This window comes from Etheostoma spectabile, chromosome 17 (assembly GCF_008692095.1).
Source record: "Etheostoma spectabile isolate EspeVRDwgs_2016 chromosome 17, UIUC_Espe_1.0, whole genome shotgun sequence".
Taxonomy (NCBI): Eukaryota; Metazoa; Chordata; class Actinopteri; order Perciformes; family Percidae; genus Etheostoma; species Etheostoma spectabile.
The window spans coordinates 2,487,431-2,509,223 of NC_045749.1; the positions used below are offsets into that span (position 1 = coordinate 2,487,431).

Consider the following 21,793-nt stretch of genomic DNA (forward strand, 5'->3'; position numbering starts at 1 on the left):
CCATTAGTTTTTATTATTTGTAAAACATTGTTGGATTAATTTTTTCCTATTTAGACACTATGGACAACTGGGATGAGAAGAAACTGGAAGAGGTCGTCAACAAAAAACACGGAGAGGCAGAGAAGAAGAAAGCCAAAACACAAATTGTAAGTCTTCTCTGATGAACAATGACCAGCGTATAAAGACAGGGAAAGATGAAGAGGTTGGTGCATGGAGGGAAATCTGCATTTTACATTGTCCCATTTGATAATTGATAACATGACTGATTGCATAAATGCCCAAATGGAGCCCAAATTAATGAGCAGTTTTTCAGTCTTGACTGATGATCGAAGAAATTAAGTTATGTTAGAGATGTGTAACCGAGAGAAATATGGAGTTCAGGAAATATGGATGATGATAAAATGGACATAGGAGAGACAGAGGAAGAGAAAACCAAACCCAAGGGGGAAAAATCTAAAAGGTTTTCCATTGACTAGGTTTGATCAATAGTGGAGGTATTGGATTTAATCAATCATATAAGTCTTTGGTCCCTGATTTATTCTTGTTATTAATGTAGGCATTCATAATTGGCAGAGACTCAGGTTGACCACAAATCAAAGCTAAACTGACTGTCTTTTGGGTATTAGCTAAGCCTCTTTTTGATTTAGAAATAACAATCAGCGTTGTTTCAAAATGGCAAACAACAACCAGCAGCGATTTTCTGTTGTTGATGGATTCAGTTAATCTGATCTCATGACGGTTCGTCCCCAAACGGTCTCTTAAACTTAAACTACATTCAGCTAAATACAGTAATACTACAAGATGCTGTCCGTCTACCCTGTCCCCTCTTTGTACCCTTATCTTACTCCGCTGTGTTGTCTGCAGGTGTGTAAGCACTTCCTGGAGGCCATAGAGAATAATAAGTACGGCTGGTTCTGGTCATGTCCATCGGGGGGGGATGTCTGCATGTACCGGCACGCTCTGCCACCTGGCTTTGTACTGAAAAAAGACAAGAAGAAGGAGGAGAATAAAGAGGATGAAATTTCGCTGGAGGAACTGATAGAAAACGAGGTAAGTTTACACATTGCGATTTCAGAATCAGAAATACTTTATTGATCTCCAAAGGGAAATTCTGCGATTTGCGCTTCATAGATTCTGGAAAATAATAAGTACAATCCAGCTCCGATATGTGGAGGCTTGGGCATAATAAGAGTGTGTACAAACGATAAATAAATGAGTGCAGTGCCCGTTCAAACATACCTGTTTTGCAATGTGTTTGTGAAAAAATATAAATATTGGCGTATTGGATTTAAAAAAAAATAGATTCATATCGGTATCAATCTTTAAAATCCTTTATCGGCCGGGCTCTAATTTTGACGCACAAAAGGTTAGGATGTAGCGGACCACACAGGGTCTGATGTCTCTGAATACTCTGGCTGATATTACCTGGGAAGCTCTCTTCAGTTTTGCTTTCCGTCCCCCTGCAGCGTGCAGCCCTGGGTGCCAATGTGACCCGGATCACCCTGGAGACTTTCCTGGCTTGGAAGAAGAGGAAAAGGCAAGAGAAGGTTGGAACGGGTTTAATCATTTCATTTATATCCGTTTGTCTGGCAAGCACCGGAAATGTTTGAAGTCCCTTACCTTTCCCTGTGTGGGCTGTTGATTAACAGATTGACAAAGCGAGGGATGAGATGGAGAAGAAGAAGGCCGACTTTAAGGCTGGAAAATCGCTAGTGGTAAGTGTGGCTCCAACTAGTGTGTGTGGTCATTAAGTTGTCTGGGTAATGTTTGTGTCTGTGGTCACTTCATACGTCAACATTTCCACAGTAATACAGGATTTAATCAAATCACCTGTATCTGTAGGTGAGCGGGCGCGAAGTGTTTGAGTTCCATCCGGAGTTGGTTGATGATGACGATGCTGAAGCCGATGACACTAAATATGCCAGCGAAGAAGAAGATGACGTTGACGACGACGATCAGGTGATGTATTGTGGGCACACAGTCACAGAATTTATTGGAGAAAGTTTGATGGAGAGCAGATGAGACCTCCTACAGTCAATAGTTGTTTAGTTTGGCGTTGCACTTGAAGTGAGATGTCCCAGCACAATAACTGCATTCAACATCGTTTGGTGACTTAATTTAGTTTGTTGTTGGCACAAAATATTTGCAGGATAACAGTGTTTTGCAAGTTATTTTGGTTATGGTGTGAGGTCAGTGTTGGAGATATTCAGAAAAGATTTTAAATACTTAAATATAGGGCCTTATATAAGTACTTAAACATTTTAACAGTGAACAGGAGCAACTCGTATTCCTGTTGTAGTGTTGAAACTGTAGGATTTATACAAACACCTCAAATTTACCATTTAGAGAAATATCCACATGCTTGAGTTCATGGCTGCAGCTTTAACATTGAAGAAGAGGGGTAGATCACAAAAACTGTATCCTTATGTTAATTGAGATGAAAGTCTAAATAACAATAATCTGACAAGCTGCTAGAACATATACTGTATCTCTTACTGCATTAATGTCCAGTTAAGTGTTTGAAATTTCATCACAAATAGAAGCCAAACTTCCGGGTCCCACACATGAATTGAAAAGTTAACGGCAGCTAAAGCCGGCTGCACGAAGCGGAGTCAAACGGCGTCCAAGGCTCTCGCTGGTGTGGACGATATGTGATCGCTGCAGTTTCCACAGCTCAGAGATGAGACCGAGCCACAATTTCAGCACACTTTTTTTTGCCTCCTCCATAAGCACTTATAATTCACTTTCCTACAAGTGATGCAAAGTGGTTTGATGCAGCCCCCGGACCTAAAGAGTGCTTATCGTATATATGGTGCAGGCCCAGTCTGCACCTGTTGTACACCTGTGTGCTGCTTCGTAGATTCAGGCTGTAAATTAATAACTAAGTGTAATGCAACAAGAAAAAAATGCCATCCATTCCTTTAATCAATCTTTACTTAAATATGCAGTAGGTAAGATTTATAAAACTAAGTTTCTATCATATTTGCTGAAACTGCCCCTATGTTAGAGTAGAACTACATGAAGCAGGTCATTTCAGCAACAACAAAAAAATCCGGTCCTTTGTGTCCGACTTGATCCCGACTTGCTCTGACGCCTTTTACACGTGGGCGACAATAATCCCACGAGATCAAGGCGGCTGCAGTTCGGAGACACCGACAGCACAGTTGCTTTTCACTGACTGCAAGACCCAGGCGCACCCAGGGCATGCTGGGAAACGCCGGCCTCTCAGCTGATTTAACAGCTGATTGGTTCAGATGACGTTTCATGTAAACTTTTTAATGTTTTTGAATCTGAGGAATTTTACCTGCTAACTTTGGCTTATTCTGTACAGAACACATGTTGTGTGGCTGATAGTAACGTTAAGAAGTCCGAGAGACTAAATCCATTCAGATCACGGATCATCTACAATGTGTTGTTAATTAAAATCAGCAACAGATCACATGTAGAGCATTTTGACAGCTACTCTGTCATAATTAAAACAACTAGAGACTGTGTACCAGCTGATATATGGGTCTGATAACATTTTATTCAATCCGAATCAGACCACAGGGGTTATGTCACTTCCTGTTCAGCCTGAAGGCTGCGGGAAACTGACTTTAATGCAGCTTCTTGTCACCCCCCCCCCCCCCCCCCCCCCCCCCACACACACACTACAGTGTGCATCTTGTTATTTTGTTCTGTGATAATCTGCAACTTTGTTCATAAATTTTCAGTTTGACTCTGAAAAGTGCAGATGTTCTGATGCAGCTAAGTACACGTTACTAATATAATTACTAATAACGTTATTGATTTTAAGTATTCACTTAAAAAAAAAAAAACATTCAGCATCAAGCAGGACTCAAATTAGCACAGAACGCTTCATTTATGGCAAAATGACTCCACACTTGTTTCCGTGTATCACCAACACATTTTTCCAAGGTTCCCAGAATACTTTCCCTGCTTCTTTACATTATTCCACCTGCTGTCTTGTGTCACACCCTTGTCTAAACCTAATTTACAATTTTATTTCAGACTGATTCTACAGATGTCCAGGACATAGACCTATCCCGTTTTGTTCCACAAGAGGTCGACAACACAGGCATTACCGTAGCATCCACGGACCGTTTCACCTCGAGGAGTAAGACTCAGCCGACGAAAACAGACAATGGTAAGAAAAGCCAGCCAGTACGTTTTGGGGAATGAGAAACAACAACAGTATGAGTGCTTTGATGCACAAGTAACAACCAAAACATGATTTAAAAACAACTCATTTTCTGCCCATCTACAGAGGAGCAGCTGAACGGAGCTTGCGGTGGCGCCGAATCCAACGGGCTTTCGGGAGCAGAAGGAGGCGGCGAGGATGGAGGTGGTGAGGAGGAGGAGGAAGAAGAAGAAGAGGAGGAGGTGCCGGTGGATGAGAACCTGTTCACAGGAGAAGATCTGGAGGAGCTCGACGAGGAACTCAACACACTGGCGCTGGAAGACTGAGAGGGAGCGTGTGAGAGGGGAGGGAGCGTGAGGTGGAAGTTAGGACGGACTAAGTGACAAAGGGATCGACTGATGGATACATGGAGCTAAACAACAAAGAGACCAGATGTTTGAATGATTTTAACTTTCAGAGACTCCAGTAATAAAGCCTGATTATTTCATGACATCACTGCCCGTCTCTGCCGCCCTGTTTTCTGTATTGCCCCTCTCACATCCCACCACATCCTCTGCTTTTTGTCCACTGGGTCTCCAGATTTCCACAGCAGGGCCAATTAGGGTTTATCAGGGCCAACTCCACATGGTTGTTGCTTGTCAGAATTTCCATTAAAATACAATTTGGCTGTTTTGTTGCCCAATGAACTTCCGTTGAAACTGAATTTACTTATGAAATAAATTGGGCTTCCTAATCCGTTGACTGTGAATATAACTATTCAGAATGAGAAATTGTTAAAAATTAAAGCACTATACTTGTGAGATTGTACTGTGGGACAAGACTTCAATAAATCAAGTAATATCGATGGACGTTTGAAAGCGTACTACAGTCACAATTCAATGTAGGAAATGAACAGGAGTGATTCTGTTGTAAGAAACTTGATCTGTTCAGTAAAGAAAAATAAACGTAAAGAGTTCCAGGTTGCAATTTCATCATTCTAATGGGAGTTTTCCCTCAAATATTTAATTTAGCTAAGCTTACATTGAAAAAATTGTGTTAACGAAATGTATCATTTTGAAGGAAAAAAAAACCCAGACCAAGCTTCTAAAATGTCAGTGCTATTTCTGTGACCAGACGGATGAAGCCCCAGCAGGGAAACCAAACTGTCCCATCGCTAGCCCAGAAATGTAAATACTGTTCTCATGAGTTGCCTCCTGAAGAAATAAAAGATTACTGTACATCCAGTGTGGGTCTCTTCTTAGATGACAGAAACGTATTTAAATTAAAGATGTAGCTTTCCCCCCACTGGGCCCCTGTTGCCTTCCACATTTCCATCAAGTCAGCAATCACAGCACACTAGATAACAGTACTGGACTACTGCCTGGTCCCAGGTCATCTGAATGCCAGTTGGTTTGAGCTACTTAGACGTAACCGCATTCTTTAAGGTTGTGCACCACGTGAGAAACATAACCTAAAAATTAAGGACATTAATTTTACGTAGGGACCCTTTACAAGCTATGACCTGGTTGACTGACTGTCAAGCTGATGCTTCTGGGGTCCTTGAGGTCTGCGGTGTAGAGGCAGTTGCCCACTTGGTAATCCAGTTTTATTGGCAGTTATGTTAATTCATATTCATTTAAATGCACTTAAAAAAAAAAAAAAAATCTTAGGGTCGTTAACCATGCTGTTCCACTTCACGAAACAATTTAATGTCTGCTGCATCTTGTGGGTAATTAAAGTATACCCATATATATATATATATATATATATATATCTCATTTAAGTGACCCATTTAACTATGTATCACAACTGTCACAGATTCTTACCTACCAAGCAGTGGTTGCCAATATTCAGAACTAGACCAACTAAAGATTTATAATTTAAAAAATCATTTAATTCCAATGTCCACAGTCCACCCTCACCCTCTTGTCCCATAGAGAATGAATCTTTATTTGGTCTCAACTGTAAACAATGTTTATATAATTGATAGCTCACAGGCAATCATTTCACAAACACTTGCTGTGTTGAATAAACTTCCCATCCACCCAATTTGTTTCCCTTTGTATACACAACCAATTTTCCCATTGATTTTCTTTTTTATGAATGTTTTGAATGTACATTCGCTTGTCAAATACATTCCAAATGTTCTGTGATCAAATTTTTATTATAAAAATCAGAAAAAAAGTTAATATTCAGAACAAACACCACACTGGGACATAGGAACGCAGCCCAGGGATACATTCAAAATGTTGAATTCACAAACAAATCCCATTGATTTAATGTAGCATGTCGATACTTGATGGATTTATTTCATGTTCTTCTTAATAATGGTGAAATAAAAATCAAGAGATAAAGAGTGAAACAGGAACAATTGTCCAGTTATTCATCAGGCAGCTACAGAAGAGACGAGCCAGGTTTAATAGGGTGTTCAACTGATTTTTATTTTTTTACTGACAAAACAGTTGGTCTGATAAACACGTTTGAACTAAGCTCAACATGGGTTGACATACCATAAGATAAAAAAGAGAGGACCAGATTTGAAAAACAAAACATCTAGATCCAGCATAACAATCCTATTTTAAGCTTCCCATCTACAATTTGTTCCCCAGAATAAAATGCTACCAACCACCTGAACTACAATGATTCATTATCTACTTTTAAAAAAAAAAGAAAAAATGAAATTGGCATTAAATGCATGAAGCAAACCACAAACGACACACACTGTGCATGTTGCTGCTGCTTACAGACTGTATAGGATTAAGACTGCTTTAGTAGTGGATGCTAGCGTTTACTTGTTCTATCAGTGAGTCAGACAGGTGTCAAAAGGGTCGTGTCAAGAGGTCGAGACAAGGGCTTGATGTCGGTCGGTCGGTCAGGTCAGGTGTCATTGTGTCATGACAACAGTCGCCTAGGGAACAAGAAGCTGCAGTGTTATTCACAGGAAGCGAAACAACTCACCTGTCATTAGAAGCTAAACAGTTTTACAGTAGAGTCTTAGAGTATGTGCTCCATTTCTGATGCTAATTGAGACTGATTGGTTGTTTGATGTAAAGAAATGTACTAGTGGGTCAGTTAGCAAGTCCATCTGAAGCATATGACACTGCAGCAATTAAAGACTTGTGACTTCTTCTTTTTTTTCTTTTTTTTTTCTAGGCAAGATTGTGAGTACCTTTTCTGCTCTGTGTAGCTTTCACTAACCAAGTATTACACAGAATACGTTTACGGTGTAATACACTGCTCCCACCCAGTGGTTTGGTTATTCATGGGGGTGTCCCCAGCAGCAGAAGGGGTGGCACTTACCAGTCATTTCTGTCTCGTGGTCCTAGTAGGTACGAGGACGTTTATGAGATTCCTCCCTGGGAGGATCAGCCAGCATCACCTTCATCTTTACTCCATTGACGACCCGACCGTGGAGTGCTGCCAAGGCATCGTCGGCACACTAAGAGACAGAGACAGACGTCTTATGTCTTCCCCATTTGTCTACATCTATTCATCCATCAAATGCTACCCATTTTTTGGAATCCGTTTGGGTATTCAATTTCACGTCCTTTGCCTTTCAAGAGTTTATCTTCAATCAGTTCAGAGTCTCACCTGTTTATCTGCATACTTCATGTATCCAACCTTCCTCCCAGGAACCAGATGGACCTCAATCAGGGAACCAAAGCGACTACGGAGAAACAGGAACATCTGTTTATGCCGATTGTCTGGAGCATCATTTTGATAGCAGCATTAGACGGCTATTTAGGAGCATTTAGCTCGATGCTCTCATTTGCATTGACTGAGCTTAGAGCTGTGGGCAATTGAACCTGTGACCTTCTAGCTAATGGACCCTTATTTTCACCATAAGCCCACTGCATTGTTATAATTAAGTCAAAGTAGGAGTCAATGAATGGGACATTTACCAGAACACGTCCTCCAGCACATCTGGGGGCAGTGGGGCGGGGCTGAAGACAACAAACAAGCGCTCCTTTGCCTTGCTGTCGGGTGGAGCGAGCTTCTTCAGAGGGGGCAGGTTGACGTCTGTCTGAACCCGGGGCATTGGGGCGACTGCAGGATAGCTCTGGAGGATACCGGCAAACACACACAGGACCACAAGTCAACTTAAACACGTTTTATTTTAATAGGGTTAGGTGTTAAATCTTGTGCAATTGCAAACTTTTAGTTCATTCATTATTTGACCTGTAATGTGCTATTGGTAGCAGAGGAGGCGTGGAGGGATAATTACCCAGAACAGTAATTAACCTTGAGTTGTTCTATAGAGGAAGAGTTGTTTGCTATGATACATTAAATATAGTCTCTATAATGTGACACCACAGCAAGAACAATTTCTAAAAATGATGCAGTAGTTTTTCAGATGATTTTATCATAAATCCGACTGATATTCTGTTGAAATTGTGTGTAAATAAGTTTTTTTGCAGATAAAAAAAGTTGCATACAGTATTTCTATTTTTTATCTCTACATCACAGGTTCAATAAATGTCTAAAATTAAACACATTTCCTTTTTGTCAATAAAAAGAACTTATGAGTTAAAGCTGCAGCTGTTAAAATGTGCAAAACGCCAGAATTTGAAGTAAAGGAAGTCCTTTTCCCGCAGCGTTTGGCCAATATGACACTGTACATGTTGCCATCTCTCAGCCCAGCCAGTTCAAATACATTAAAATATGAAGATTGTTTATGTACAACGGCGCCTACCATACCCTTAATATAATTTGTGATTAATTACAGGTTGATTTTGTAAATCAGGCTTTGAGTTTATGTACTTACAGGAGGTTTCATTGCTTGGCTGGAAGAATGGCCGTTCCACGCTGATGACATCATCTGGGTTGCAACAAACTGCATGGCCATGCGACCTACAGGACTACACACGAAAACAAGCGCATCAAGCTGATGTTCACTGGTTCATACTTAACTTCACTAACTGATCAAGTTGTGCGGACAAAATTACTCACAACTAGGCTCTGCCAACGACCGCCCGTCAGAGCCTTAAACTATGTGGTGCCCACAAGTTTTACTTCTTCAGACTACATACAACTACTTTGTTGTTTACTATATAAACATGCTTGCTCTCACCCATGAATATTTGATAACAAATAAAACGTGACCAAGAAGACATGCAGAGAAGGTTACGGTTAATCATCAGTGGCATTTCGCTACCAATATTTAAAATTAATTCATTAACTTTAAAGGGCATTTCTGCTTCACACCTCCATTGACTTCTAACTTATTTTGCAGACATGAGGCACGTACTACGAATTATTATCAACATGCCCTGGATTTCTTTCAGTTACCGGGCTTCAATAACCCTAACAACCTCGGTCCCACATAACCTGTGTTACGACAGTGGTTAACAACTAGTTCAACCAACCCAGGGTTTCCCAATCCAGCGGCGTGCGTGTTCACATTAAAGAGGCGGTGTTTGCACAGCACAATCAATCGCAAACATCTACCAGAGCAGCATATTTAACATAAGAAAAGCAAAACCATAATACTGCATAAATATGAAGAACACAGACATGGTTTTACAGGAAAAGCACAATACAGTCGCTGCTTCCTAAAACAGGAAGGAAAGCTGGCAACAAAATAGCCGACGATGTAATGCGTAAATCACAACGCTTCTCAAGATCACTTCCCCATCAGTCAGAAGACCTGGCCATAATTACACCTGTCCTTTCCATAAACTGTTGTTGCTTTAGCCTATTATTTCAGTTGCTACACTGACAGTGGCGATCTGAGAGCAAATAAACAATAGTAAACTCACTTAGCCAGCATTTGAAAATCTTTTTATAATGTATTAATTTAAGGGCAAAAATCCCCATCGCCAAACCCAGACTCCATTTTAATAATCAGTACTTTTATCATTGTAAAACACAAATAGCCTATACGTAATTCCCTCCACTTAATCTTTCATAAAGATACCCATCGAAGAATGTTAACGGAGTTGAAGGTCTCGAAATGTTTTAACTTTCACGAGCGCACCTCTCTCTCCTCGCACCGAGCTCCACCTGATCTTCTAGGAACGGTGATGCCGTTATCAATCGAGTACCGATTGGTCAGTAGACGGTGCTTTTACACGGGTTGATCTCTAATTCCCCATTATAACCTGCTCCCGGCCAGGGTAGCTGTTCAGCATAAGTTACCACGGCGATTTAACCCGGCAACAAGTGATCCGTCGTGATACAGAAAACCCAGGTTGAATCTGAAGTTGCCTCGGTAACGCCTTGGTCACGCCAAGCCTCAGGTCATGATATTCTGTGTGTACGAGGTGTAAACATGCATGCATGTACCTGCTGCGGTCCTCTCCGTCGTCAACAAAATTGACTGCCAGTCTGTTGCCAGGTGGATATTCAAAGCCATTCAGCTTCTCCTTGGCATAAACAGCTGATCCAAGATTACTGTAGCGAATCAAAGCATGACCTGCAGCCAAAAGGAGAACTTTTTAAATTAAAACAAAATTAATGGCTGGAACACGTCAACATTCACAGACTGCATGAGTTACAAACTAACTTTACTTTTAAATTACCTTGTATTCAGTTTTTGACCTGTCAGGACAACGTATATAAACTATGACATGGTAGGGATTAATCAAAGAACACTATGTTGATCGTAGGCAACCAATGGACAGATAATAAATGACTATTGATTATTGATTCGTTAGTCCCCCAAAAAGCCAATTCCTGTTTTTCAAATGAGAATTTGTTTCTTTCATTCATTCATTTTATATCATAACAAAATGTTAATACCTTTTGGATTATGTCTGTTAACTCAGACTAAAAAAACAACTACGAGATTAAAAACATGTAACAGTTATTGACTCTCTTTTTAAGACGCTAAAATGGTTTCCATATCAAGGGAGGGTATGATACAATTTTATCATGCTGGATGCTTAAGTGTCATCACGTGAAATACAAAACTTCAGTCACATACTCATGACAGATAAAGTATGGTAAGTGAACTCTATCAAAGACACCTTCTTTTTTCTTTGACTCCAATGTACAGTATTAAAGTTAAGTTATTAAATAAAGCCCATACGTTGGATTTAGTCACAAACCTTTGCTCAACCCATAAGAGTCTCTCTGCAGTTCACAGTACTCCATGCCAGGAATGATGTCAAAGAGAGAAAAGATCTGCTCCTGGGTGAGTGCGGCCCGCGTTGAAATCATCAGGCACCGTGTGAAGTCCCCGGAGCGGTCCCCCAAGCGATCCCCAGAGCGGTAGTCCATATTGACCGGGTAGTTGCCAGGGTCAGCTGTTGAGGAACGAGGGACACCAGGGTCAATAACAGGACGGATACAACTGCAGTAAGTGATTCCTAAATGCATTTACATTAAAAGACCTTCAAGAAGAGACAAGGCCTTGGATTCATTACTTAATCCTGTACGTCCCTGTGGGACATAAGGCCTCAATGAGCTCCCTAAATAACTCAGAACTCACTTGAACCTAAAATCATCAGCTGCTTGAATTTTGGCACTAATGACTTTAGTTGTTCATTCTTGATCTCAACAGAGTGTCTTAAGCCATTTTTAAAGAACATTTGTAGCCTGCATTGTTTTTATCGGTTTACTTGCTATCCGTCTTCTTCCCTGCTGCTTTCACATCAGTGGAATTATGTGAAATGACTGGCAAGAAAATGGGGACCCCCATCATTAAAAAAAGATAGCTCCACAGCGATGCTGACGGTAAAAAAAACAAACTCCACCAGGAACCCCCCCCCCAGAAATGCTACTAAGAATGTCATCTGACAGCAGAGACAACCCACAGGATTCAGTGCTGTGTCTTATGTCTGACTGACCTAACTGCTGGTCACTGGCTTGAAAGAACTATAAACTTACTAACCTAACACAAAGAAATACTGAACTGGGTTGTGAAACGTCGTCTTACCCATAGGGAAGGCATACTGGTTCATGTCACCACCACCGCCGCCGCCGCCCACGTAATCACCTCTGGGTGCTCCCGCCGAGTAGTCTTCTGGTGCTGTAGTCTTGGTGCGAGGTTCAGCCAGGATGGCCCTGTAAGCTAATAAAACCCATAATCATCAATGCCACAATCCCTTAAGACAAAAACACCCACAGCAGTTCACAAAGTGTTAACAGTGAGAAGCTAGTCTGGCTGGAAATACACTAAATATAAATTGTTAACTGTATGGTATTAAATCATTTATGAGCATGTAGCGATGTAAAAATTAAAGTCTCTTATTCCTTTTTATGCAGCTATGTCTACCACCAGTAAAACATTTTGACGCCATCTTACTTTTGTCACAGTTCTCTATAGCGACCGCTGCTTGAGAGGGTTTGTAGTATCTCACGTAGCCCAGTCCTTTACTTTCGCCTGTAGCCTTATTCTTGATGATCACGCAATATTCAATATCACCGTATTCCTGAACGAGAGACAGACAAAGTCGGGGACGAATAGATTTTTATTCATTATGCCATATTTGACATGTGGGATTGCACATTATTTCAATTCTTTAAATATAAAAAGGTGGCAAGAAATGTCAGTTATAGCCAAAATTTAAAAAAGATGAAGGCATATTTCAGAGAACCTAAAGTGAAAATTCATATTTTTATAATCATGTTAAATTGTAGTCATAGATGTATTTTACATACAGGCAATAGTAAAGACAGGAAAAAAAGAAGAAATGGGTGTAGTAGTTACTTTAAATGTGTCTTTAAGATCCTCCTCCGAGAAGGTTTTAGGGATCATGACAAAGATCCTGGTCAGCTCCTCGTCCTCAACGTCTCTGTGTCTAGTTGAAGACCGTGACTGGGCAATAAACACCTTCACAACCAGAGAAATAAAGGAAACAATTAGTCATTGTTTGGTTACAACTGCAGCTTGATAAAAAAAGGTCTGAAAAAATCTGAGAAATAAATATTTGTATCATAATGTTAATATTAATTGTTTTAAATTGGTAATGAAAAAAACATTCAGGAACAAGTGTTATATCTAGGGTTGGGGATCTCTCTGATTCAGAGGCCAACAATTCAATTCTAAAAAAGATTGTCGATGCAATTCTTTGTATGTACGTTTTCGTGTGTGATTTCAAAATATTATATGAGTTTGTAAGATTTTGACATACAGTAAAGCATTTGTCACACACAAGTTTAAATAAATAATTTTGTCTACTGTTTTTGTAGTTCCACGCTTACAAATTAATCACTTAAACATCATCTTATAGTAATCTTCCATGTCAGAGGCTAAATCGTGTTTAAAAGGTGGATAATTGACTTCTTAGAACATGAAAAATAAGGTGGTCAAATGTAATGTGTTAACCCTTGTGTTGTCCTTCATGAGTTTGGGGTCACCAGGACCTGTTCAGTTTATTTGACTTTTTTCTAATGCCGTTGAGCTTCGGGTCCCCGGTGACCCTCACGCACTGTGTGATGTCATTTTACGTGAACTAGAGGGGGCCTAGCCCTTTGGGGTCCCAGAGACCCTTCCTACAGTCAAACATGTTCCCACTACTCCTCATCTCGTCCTACGAGGTCCCAGAGACCCATCCTGCACTTAAATGTGTTTCCCACTACCATCTCGTTCTTTTGGTCCCCTAGACCCGCTCAATTGTATTTTTCTGCTATTGTGTTAAACAAGTACCCACAAGAGATGAAATAGATCAACAGCCTATATGTGTTTTGCCTAATTATTTTATGCATGTCTTGTTAGATCATGTGTATATGCACAACATTTTTCCTGTACTCTTGCCTAAACTCTAAGTTTTTGTCCATCATCCCATCTTCTTTCAGTTACTGTTTTCTGATTTGTACATGTCAGGAGAAAATAACTTTCACATAAAAAAAAATAAAAAAAATCAACAATCAGAATTAAGTTTCGAATCGTTCTAGAGCATGGGTCTCAAACTCGCGGCCAATTCAATTCAATTGCGGCCCGCGGGATGATATTTTGTGGCCCCCAACTTGACATCAAAGTTAAGTGTTAGGGCGGCCCGCGCGTTCTGAAACTTTTTGTCATTGCGTTTGTCACCTATGGGCTACCGTAGTCTCGTGACAGCGGCGTAACCGTTGTCAAGCTAGCTAAGTACTCTTTGCGGCAAATGCCTGAGGTTTGACAATGTGATGTCTGTTGTTGTGAAATTCACCAACCATATCAGATCTAGGGGCTTAAAGCACCGGCAGTTCCGCGCCCTGTTTGGAGGAAATAGTTGTTTTTTTTGGAATACTTGATGCGGCCCAGCCAAACCCAGACTCTACTTCCAGCGGCCCCCAAGTAAGTTGAGTTTGAGACCCCTGTTCTAGAGAGAATCGCGATGCATCCAAGATTCGATGGTTTCCCATCCTTGTTGTATCGAACATTGTTGATGCTGGTATCGTTCAAAAATCGATACCGGTGTTGAATAAAAACTGTTTCCCTGTCGAGTTCTGTTCCTTCAATGGCCGCAGTCCCTGAATTGGGACATAGCTAAATAGCTAAAGTCCATGCCTAAACTCCAACCAACTGTCTCGGCCCTAACTACCGAGGGGGGGCTTTGCACCACAGTCTCCTTACGTGTGTTGTGTCGAAGTTGTCCCACATTTCGAAAAGTGAATGCAAAGCGTCCCCATGTATAGTTAACATTATTTCAGGTAGGGGAAACACATCTTGGCAGGTAAACTGAGTGATATACAATACACCGGTATCAATCGGTTTATTTTTTTTAAAATAATGTAACGCTTCCGTAGCTGGCTAACTTAGCTTAGCCACGCAACACTGGCTAACTTTAGCTAATTTAGCACAATAGCAAGCTAACGTTAGTTAGTTACTGACCCAAAAATGACAAAATATGTACGAAAAATTGCGTTGCTTCTGTCACCTAAGACCACCGGCATAACCGTTAACGTTACCTTGATGGGTTTAGTCCCGTCCATCAGCACTTTGCCGTGCATTTCCTCCATTGCCAGACAGGCCTGCGACGACTTGGCGAACTTCACGTAACAGATGCCTTTGGACTCCTTTGTCTGCTTATCTTTGACGACCCAAATCCCATGAATGTCCCCGAACACAGAGAAACTTTCCCGAAGCTCATCTTCGGTTATGGACCGACTTGTGACCACGAAGAGCCGGCTGTTGGGAGGGTCGTCGAGGTTTTCGGGTTGTTTAGGGTATTCCTCCATTTTTGTTTCCCGACTGTGCCAGTAGCCGTTTGTGCTGCCTTCAAGTGCTCCTCGGAAACATCAGGTGTCTTCTTCTCCACTATGGTTTATTGGCGGTTTGCAAACCAACTTAGGGGTGCATTACCGCCGCCAACTGGACTGGACTGGAGTGTTAACAAGAGCTAAATGCAGAAAAATAAGTAAAAGACAAACAAAAAAAGAAAGAAAGAAACTAGACTAGTTTTTCTTAATACATTTTTAACTTAAACTTAATAATATTGTGATATGCCTTGTTGGTGTTTTTCCCAAAAGCTTTGACAGTGAAAAGTTGTTCGGTGTTTTCCTTGCCATTATCCGGACGGATGGTATTTCCTTCCCTATGTTTCCTCCTTCTTCTTTAGTTTTATCAGCGGACTACATCTTTCTCTTTTTACAATTAACTTCCTACAATCACCATGTTTTCACCACATGTTCAACAGTTTCCTTGCAGTAACAAGTCAAGTTATTTCATTATAAATTAGAGATTTTGCTACGGCATCACCTCCTTTAACCATTTCATCTTTAAATGTGTTGACTACGAGTTGCATCATAGTTTACTGTTATCCTGGCAAAGTCAAGTAAGTAAATTGTGTAAATTCCCATAGTCTTGAAGGTGTCAGTAGAGCTGACCTCGGAGATAGTGCTCGTTCACTGCCACCTAGTGTACGGGAGGCTGAAAATCACTGTCTCGTTCTCGGTTACAAAAGGACGAAAGGACGCTTTTGTAACTCATGTTAAGTAACTAATGCATTATTCACTTGTGTGGGCTTGTCTAAACCGTGGACCCAGTTGCATGGCGTTTTACAGTAAATTACAGAAAAGAAAATATAGTTATACAATACTATGATGATAAAGTATCCAATAGGCTATATAGGCCTATATGCCTGTGAACAAAATACATTATGAATGGACTGAATAAAACTATACAGGTATATTACGTCATTGACCCACGTAACTACAGGCCTGCATTAGCTGTCAGCTGATGATATGGCGTCAGAGGCTTGTGACTTGTTTGGGAGGTATGGGTGAGGGTGTCAGGACTGATCTGTGCCACCATATGGTGTGTGTGTGTGTGTGTGTGTGTGTGTGTGTGTGGGTAGGTGGGTGGGTGCGTGTGTGCCACAATTTACAGAGAGTTCTCTTTTATATCCAATCAAAACTAGTATTAATTTCCCGAACCTAATTATATTAAACCAGAAATTCAATCTATAATTTGGGACCTTGTGAATAGGAATCAAATGGATTTGTGAAATCCTTGGGGACCGTGAGATTGTGACTCCTAACTGTCTTTCTTTTGTCTGAAGAGGGTTACCCCAAAAAACATTGTCCAGCCCAGTCAGTCACGGACTAATGGCAGCATTACTGTAGAGCCCCAGTAGTTTCTGTGATAACAGAATCATGGACGGAATCCGCATTTAAATTGATAAGGCAGATTCTATATGGTCCTATTAAGGCTGGTGATACACCGGGGGAAACCCTGCCGAGGACACAGTCACCTTTAAAAACACAGCTCAAGAAACACGTTTTTACCTTTGTGTAGTTTTATTTAATGTGTTGTCCGTATTGAATGTCTTGCTTATGTCTTTTATAGTGAAGAACTTTGTGAAGTGAGATGCTTTATGTATAGCCTAAACGTACCTACTATTACTGAAGTACTAGTTCACCTTAGAAAATGTTGGTGATATAGTTCAAATGTCTCCTCCGTCTTTAAAAAGGTCAGTTAAAGTTCTAGCTACGGTTTACCGTTTTTAGTTATGTCATGTGAAATGTGAATTAATGTCACAACTTATCCTATTCATATTAAAGATAATTTATTCACCCCTAAAATATCTTAAATTAAAGCATATAAAACTAGATGAAAGCACCATCTACCCATTTCTTTTTCTAAAAACGCCAAACATATTTTTTGTCCATAATCAAAGTAAATAGATTGACATTTTATTGCATATATGCCGACTACATCTCCTTATAAGGCTACTCCAGCAGGTGCCTTTTTCTCCACAATGTGGGGAGCAGTACCAACACACATTTATCGCTTCCTTCTTTGTCTCCTCGTCTAATCTTCTACCAGACCAGCGACCATTCGTCAAGATTATATTTAAAACATGTATTATAATTGTTTAACCAATGTGTAGTTGAGCTTCGTGTCGCCAAAACCAAACGATTTTCAAATACATTTAAAGATAAGTCGGGAAGGAGGAAACCTCCGTTTGTATAAATGGAACGCGGCCGGGTTTACCACGTCAGGATTTCGCCCGCGCACGTGATTGGGTGATGACGTCAAAAGCCGGTGCCTCTAAATTGAAGTGACCTTCTTTGCGACCGCCAGAGATCGCTCACCGACCGAGAGAAGCAGCTTATTATCCCGCATATTTTAACCAAAAGGTAAATGTATCTGCTTTATATTAAGCTGTTGAGTTTGATATTTGGTATATGTATAACCTGCTAAAGAACAACAAGAGAGGCTGAGTGATTTATCCCTAACGGAGGGGTAACTTGATCAACCTAGCTACCTAACGTTAGCCTCTTATACAAGAGTAATGCGGTTATTTAATATTGGGTTGAACTAGCTAACTAGCTAGCTAGCTCTCGTTGGAGTTATGATTATTTAAGCTCGTTATTGTTGTAAAAGTGTACCGTTTGGTAGAACTGCCGTGGATATCCGGACGCTGACTTTGAAGCATCCTTTACAGCCTGGATGGGTGACACATCCCCGGCTAACCTTACTAGCAGGGTACCCAGGGCAAGCTAACGTTAGCTACCCTTTTTTATAGCTTTGTAAACGTAATGTTAGCTAGTCTCCGACTAAAAAAATGTAAGTTAGCTAGTAACATTTTAGCAGTCTGTGGATGGAAGCTACTTTCACTTACCACTGTATGTCCTTGCTGGAAAGACTCTAAAGCGTGGCCCGCCATGTTAGATAATGCCTGGGCTGTGGTACCTATGCTAACTTTACATTACTTTTTTTACTTACTTTCCCACCTGTATGGAACATATAGACTTAAGTATATCACCGCTATCAAAATGTAACGTAACTGCTGTAGTCCTGTGAGTCATGTAAGATGACCCCACTCGATAAGTTGGTTTCTGTAACGTCAGTTATCTATTTCAACATAAATATTGTTAAAGGCTTTTGGAGCTAAACTTTTCTAAGCAGTTGACAGTCTTGTTCTCGTTTTGGGTGTTATCTCGAGCCACGCGAGGACAGCCTAACCTGTGTAACGTCAGCGTGTTTGCCGCCCTTCTAAAATGTCCCGGTGACCTAAGCCTTTATTTTGAAAAATAAAGTACTTTTATGTAGGAAGCGGCGACTGCTTGACAGATTTATTAGCTAGTTATGCATGCAGTGTATTCCTCGTCAGTAATTTGGTTTGAAGCCAAAAAACAAGGAAACCCATTTTGGCATGACACCGGTTAAGTCATCTGACACGGTGTCATTAACACAACTTTAGCCAAGTACAGTTATGTTGGCTCCTCTCGACAAGATTGGCAGCTTAAAGCTAAAACCATAAGATACTGTTACAACAAACTTCCGGAAGAATAACATGCTATTAACAGTGATGTAACCGGAGCGGATGTGTCATTTGAAGGGTGGTTTGGTGCAGTTTTCTGGGCGTGTTTTATGTGGTATTTCCTTGGAATGACTTCGACAGGGTGCCGGTGCACGCGGGGAATGTCTTGACTTGTTTGCATGCTGTAAAAAGAATGCTTTGCTATGGGCGCTGATGAAGTTGTCCCCTTAAACGACCTTCACAAGATGGCGCCCGTCTGACTTGAGCAGTGAATGAGCCTCCTCTGCCATAAACATGACCTATGAATACAAAATGGGCAGTTGTATTTATGGATCTAAATTCACACGCTTTACCATTTAGAATATCTCTCATTACTGTGCACCTGACTCCTTTTTTTCTTTCTGTCTGCTTTCACTTTGTGTTTCTCCAGCTGACTATGGGTGATATTGCCAAAGGAAAGAAGGCTTTCGTCCAGAAGTGTGCCCAGTGCCACACAGTAGAGCAGGGGGGGAAGCACAAGGTAGGCCCTAACCTCTGGGGTCTGTTCGGACGCAAGACTGGGCAGGCAGAGGGCTACTCGTACACTGACGCCAACAAGAGTAAAGGTCAGTTCACTGCTGGATAAAGGAGACTTTGAATAACCCCCTCTACCTTGGATATTGATCAAGTAAAAATTAAAAATGCAACTTCAAATGAGCCAGTGCAAAAATATAATTGAAACCAAGTCATAACCTTTGTGTTGTCCTCCTGGGTCAAATATGGACACATTTGACCCTCAGTCAGACTTTCTTTTAAAGTTTTCATTAACACCACCTTACCACCGCTAGTTTTACATTTTTTTTGGAATTCATGGTCAATAACTCATTTATATAGAATTACATCTAATATTTGAGTTAAAAGCAGAATGTCTGAATTATTTTAAGTAATATTTCAGAGACATTTTTTTTTTTTTTTAAAGGGGTCAAATTTGACCCGATGACAACAGGAGAGTTCGTTTACATTTCAAAATTTTCAAAATTAATTTTTTCATATTTATATTTGTTTAAGGGCGGCTAATTATCAATTAATCTCATTAACTAAAACATTTTCTTCAAAGTTTAAAAATCAAAATCCAACAAGTTCAACATCAAAATTCAATTTACAATGATAAAACAACTTAGCATATCCTCACGTCTTGACATTTTTGATTGCCGTATGACTCAAATTATTCAATTATTGAAATTGTTAAGCTTTCTGTTTGTTTTTTTTGTCGTCACTGGTAACATTAGCAGTTTCTACTAGAGACTTTAAAAGACTGCATGTTGGTGGAACACTATCTGGTCCCTAATCCTTTTGATTCCTCTTTAGTTTTCCTGATTAAATCATTTATCTTTTTAATCACGGAGCTGTCTTTTCCCAGGTATTGTGTGGGGTGAGGACACCTTGATGGAGTACCTGGAGAACCCCAAGAAGTACATACCTGGAACCAAAATGATCTTCGCTGGCATCAAGAAGAAGGGCGAGCGCCAGGACCTCATTGCGTACCTTAAATCGTCAACATCATGAACTAGTCACTAACATTAGAATATTTAATGTCATCTTATTGCGTTTGTTTTTCTGTCGTATTTTTAGGCTCTCACACATTAGTTTTATGTTAAGTCGTTTGCAATTAAGGTTATTTTATGCCGTCTAAGTTTGGAAAAGTGGCACCTCCTCTGAGTTCACAACTCGTGTCACTTCCTCTTTAAGGTCTGAGCGCAAGCAGTTGTTCAAATGGCCAAGCATAAAACTACGGTTTTGGTTTCTGTACTTTGACTCTAATGAGGAGAAAACGACTAATCCCATTTTCTATTTTCTCATTCTGTTTTCCCATGGCAACATGTGTCTGGTACGTTCTGCCAGCAGAGCCATCCGCCATCAACCTCATTTTTAAACTTATTACTAAAAGAAAAGTAACCTAAATAAATGAGCAACATCAGAGTGAAACTGGGTGGAAGTTGTTGGTGGTTAGCTGGTGCTGACTCGTGTCTATTCCCAAGCTTTCAGGCCAACTGGAGTTTCCAACCCAACCTTAGAGGAGTTGACAGTGTGGATTTTTGACACTTCGTCTTCTCTGTCGTTGTAGATTGAAGGTCAGAAACTACCACTTGCCATGAATGCTCTTTTAAATTACACAGCCCGAATTTTATGCACCACAGTATCCAAAACCCTTGGGGAAAAAACCTGTTTCATACAGAGCTGGATCTGTTGGGTTAATGAAGCCCCCCCCCCCCCCCCCCCCCCCCCCCCCACAACAGTCATCAGACTCAATACATAGTGATTATAATAAGTGTGCTTACCTGCTTCATTACAGCTGCGCATTTTGGGGTATGACTGTATGTATATTTACATACGAATGCCTTCAAAACCACCAAGCTGACTGCTGTACTACAGTATGTAAAGTGTCAAGGGCAGCATCTAAAGTGGGGGAAGATTTTGTTATTTACCTGGTTTCACAGGCCGGAAAGAGTTGTAACTTATTTTACTGTAACGTGTTTTTGACGGGGGCTACTTGCTGTCGATGTACACAGCAAAACATTGTATGCACATGAACAAAATTATAATGCTACGTTGTGGACAGGATGGATGAAAAGGATCAATTAAAAGGAAATGTCCAGGAATGTGAACGTGACTGCTTGTGTCTTCATTGCAAGGAGTTTTATTTCTTATTTTACTTTACACTTTTTTTTTTTTGTAGTTTTAACTCCAATCAAGCATTTCTACAATTGTTTCTTGGCAACTGAAGTTTACCATATGATTTTGTTTAGATATTTACTGAAATAATGGTGGTAAAAGATGCTAAATATGCTGAAAAAACATCAAGAAAAGCACTGGTGAAATTATGTATTGGTTAATAAGCACAAATGGTTGAAAGCCATACACTTTTAATGTAATAAGTACATGTATATACATTTGTTTTGTCCAGATAAATTCTACTATCTCTCTGCTGTATTAAACTTTCACAGAGATAATGGGGGGAAAAATACCCTGAATGCTAGACATTATTAAATATTTATAT

At 40.3% G+C, this 21,793-nt stretch overlaps 3 protein-coding genes across 4 annotated transcripts in view; 2 read left to right on the top strand and 1 right to left on the bottom strand.

Moving 5' to 3' along the window:
* zc3h15 (zinc finger CCCH-type containing 15) overlaps positions 1–5,364 on the top strand; it is a 9,034-nt gene extending 3,670 nt beyond the window's left edge. The window contains exons 5-11 of the mRNA XM_032540830.1: positions 55–146; positions 865–1,050; positions 1,467–1,547; positions 1,650–1,715; positions 1,843–1,959; positions 4,012–4,147; positions 4,268–5,364. Of these exons, the coding sequence (XP_032396721.1) occupies positions 55–146; positions 865–1,050; positions 1,467–1,547; positions 1,650–1,715; positions 1,843–1,959; positions 4,012–4,147; positions 4,268–4,467 (878 nt within the window). The 3' untranslated portion in view covers positions 4,468–5,364. The remainder of the gene's footprint in view (positions 1–54; positions 147–864; positions 1,051–1,466; positions 1,548–1,649; positions 1,716–1,842; positions 1,960–4,011; positions 4,148–4,267) is intronic.
* Positions 5,365–6,540: 1,176 nt separating this feature from the next.
* rbm45 (RNA binding motif protein 45) lies at positions 6,541–15,289 on the bottom strand. 2 transcript variants are annotated; one of them, XM_032540829.1, is made up of 11 exons: positions 14,957–15,289; positions 12,774–12,896; positions 12,369–12,495; positions 12,000–12,134; positions 11,170–11,367; positions 10,406–10,535; positions 8,889–8,979; positions 8,023–8,180; positions 7,712–7,787; positions 7,421–7,559; positions 6,541–7,028 (listed from the first exon to the last, which is right to left on the bottom strand). In XM_032540829.1, the coding sequence occupies exons 1-10, from the start codon at positions 15,224–15,226 to the stop codon at positions 7,443–7,445; spliced, it is 1,425 nt and encodes a 474-aa protein (XP_032396720.1). In that variant the 5' UTR covers positions 15,227–15,289; the 3' UTR covers positions 6,541–7,028; positions 7,421–7,442. The 2 variants fall into 2 exon arrangements, with proteins under 2 accessions (XP_032396720.1, XP_032396719.1); XM_032540828.1 differs by having other exon boundaries at positions 8,886–8,979.
* Positions 15,290–17,483: 2,194 nt separating this feature from the next.
* LOC116705015 (cytochrome c) lies at positions 17,484–21,398 on the top strand. The gene is made up of 3 exons (XM_032540851.1): positions 17,484–17,629; positions 19,187–19,361; positions 20,156–21,398. The coding sequence occupies exons 2-3, from the start codon at positions 19,193–19,195 to the stop codon at positions 20,299–20,301; spliced, it is 315 nt and encodes a 104-aa protein (XP_032396742.1). The 5' UTR covers positions 17,484–17,629; positions 19,187–19,192; the 3' UTR covers positions 20,302–21,398.
* Positions 21,399–21,793: the final 395 nt, after the last annotated feature.

Bases quoted from the DNA above. Each gene is read 5' to 3' on its own strand.
- rbm45 (XM_032540828.1), bottom strand. From the start codon at position 15,226: ATGGAGGAATACCCTAAACAACCCGAAAACCTCGACGACCCTCCCAAC. The intron at 12,135-12,368 runs GTAAGATGGCGT...GGGTTTTATTAG, and splicing joins TATAGAGAACTGTGACAAAA to CTTACAGGGCCATCCTGGCT. The intron at 8,181-8,885 runs GTAAGTACATAA...GGTATCCTCCAG, and splicing joins GCCAAGCAATGAAACCTCCT to AGCTATCCTGCAGTCGCCCC.
- LOC116705015 (XM_032540851.1), top strand. From the start codon at position 19,193: ATGGGTGATATTGCCAAAGGAAAGAAGGCTTTCGTCCAGAAGTGTGCC. The intron at 19,362-20,155 runs GTCAGTTCACTG...GTCTTTTCCCAG, and splicing joins TGACGCCAACAAGAGTAAAG to GTATTGTGTGGGGTGAGGAC.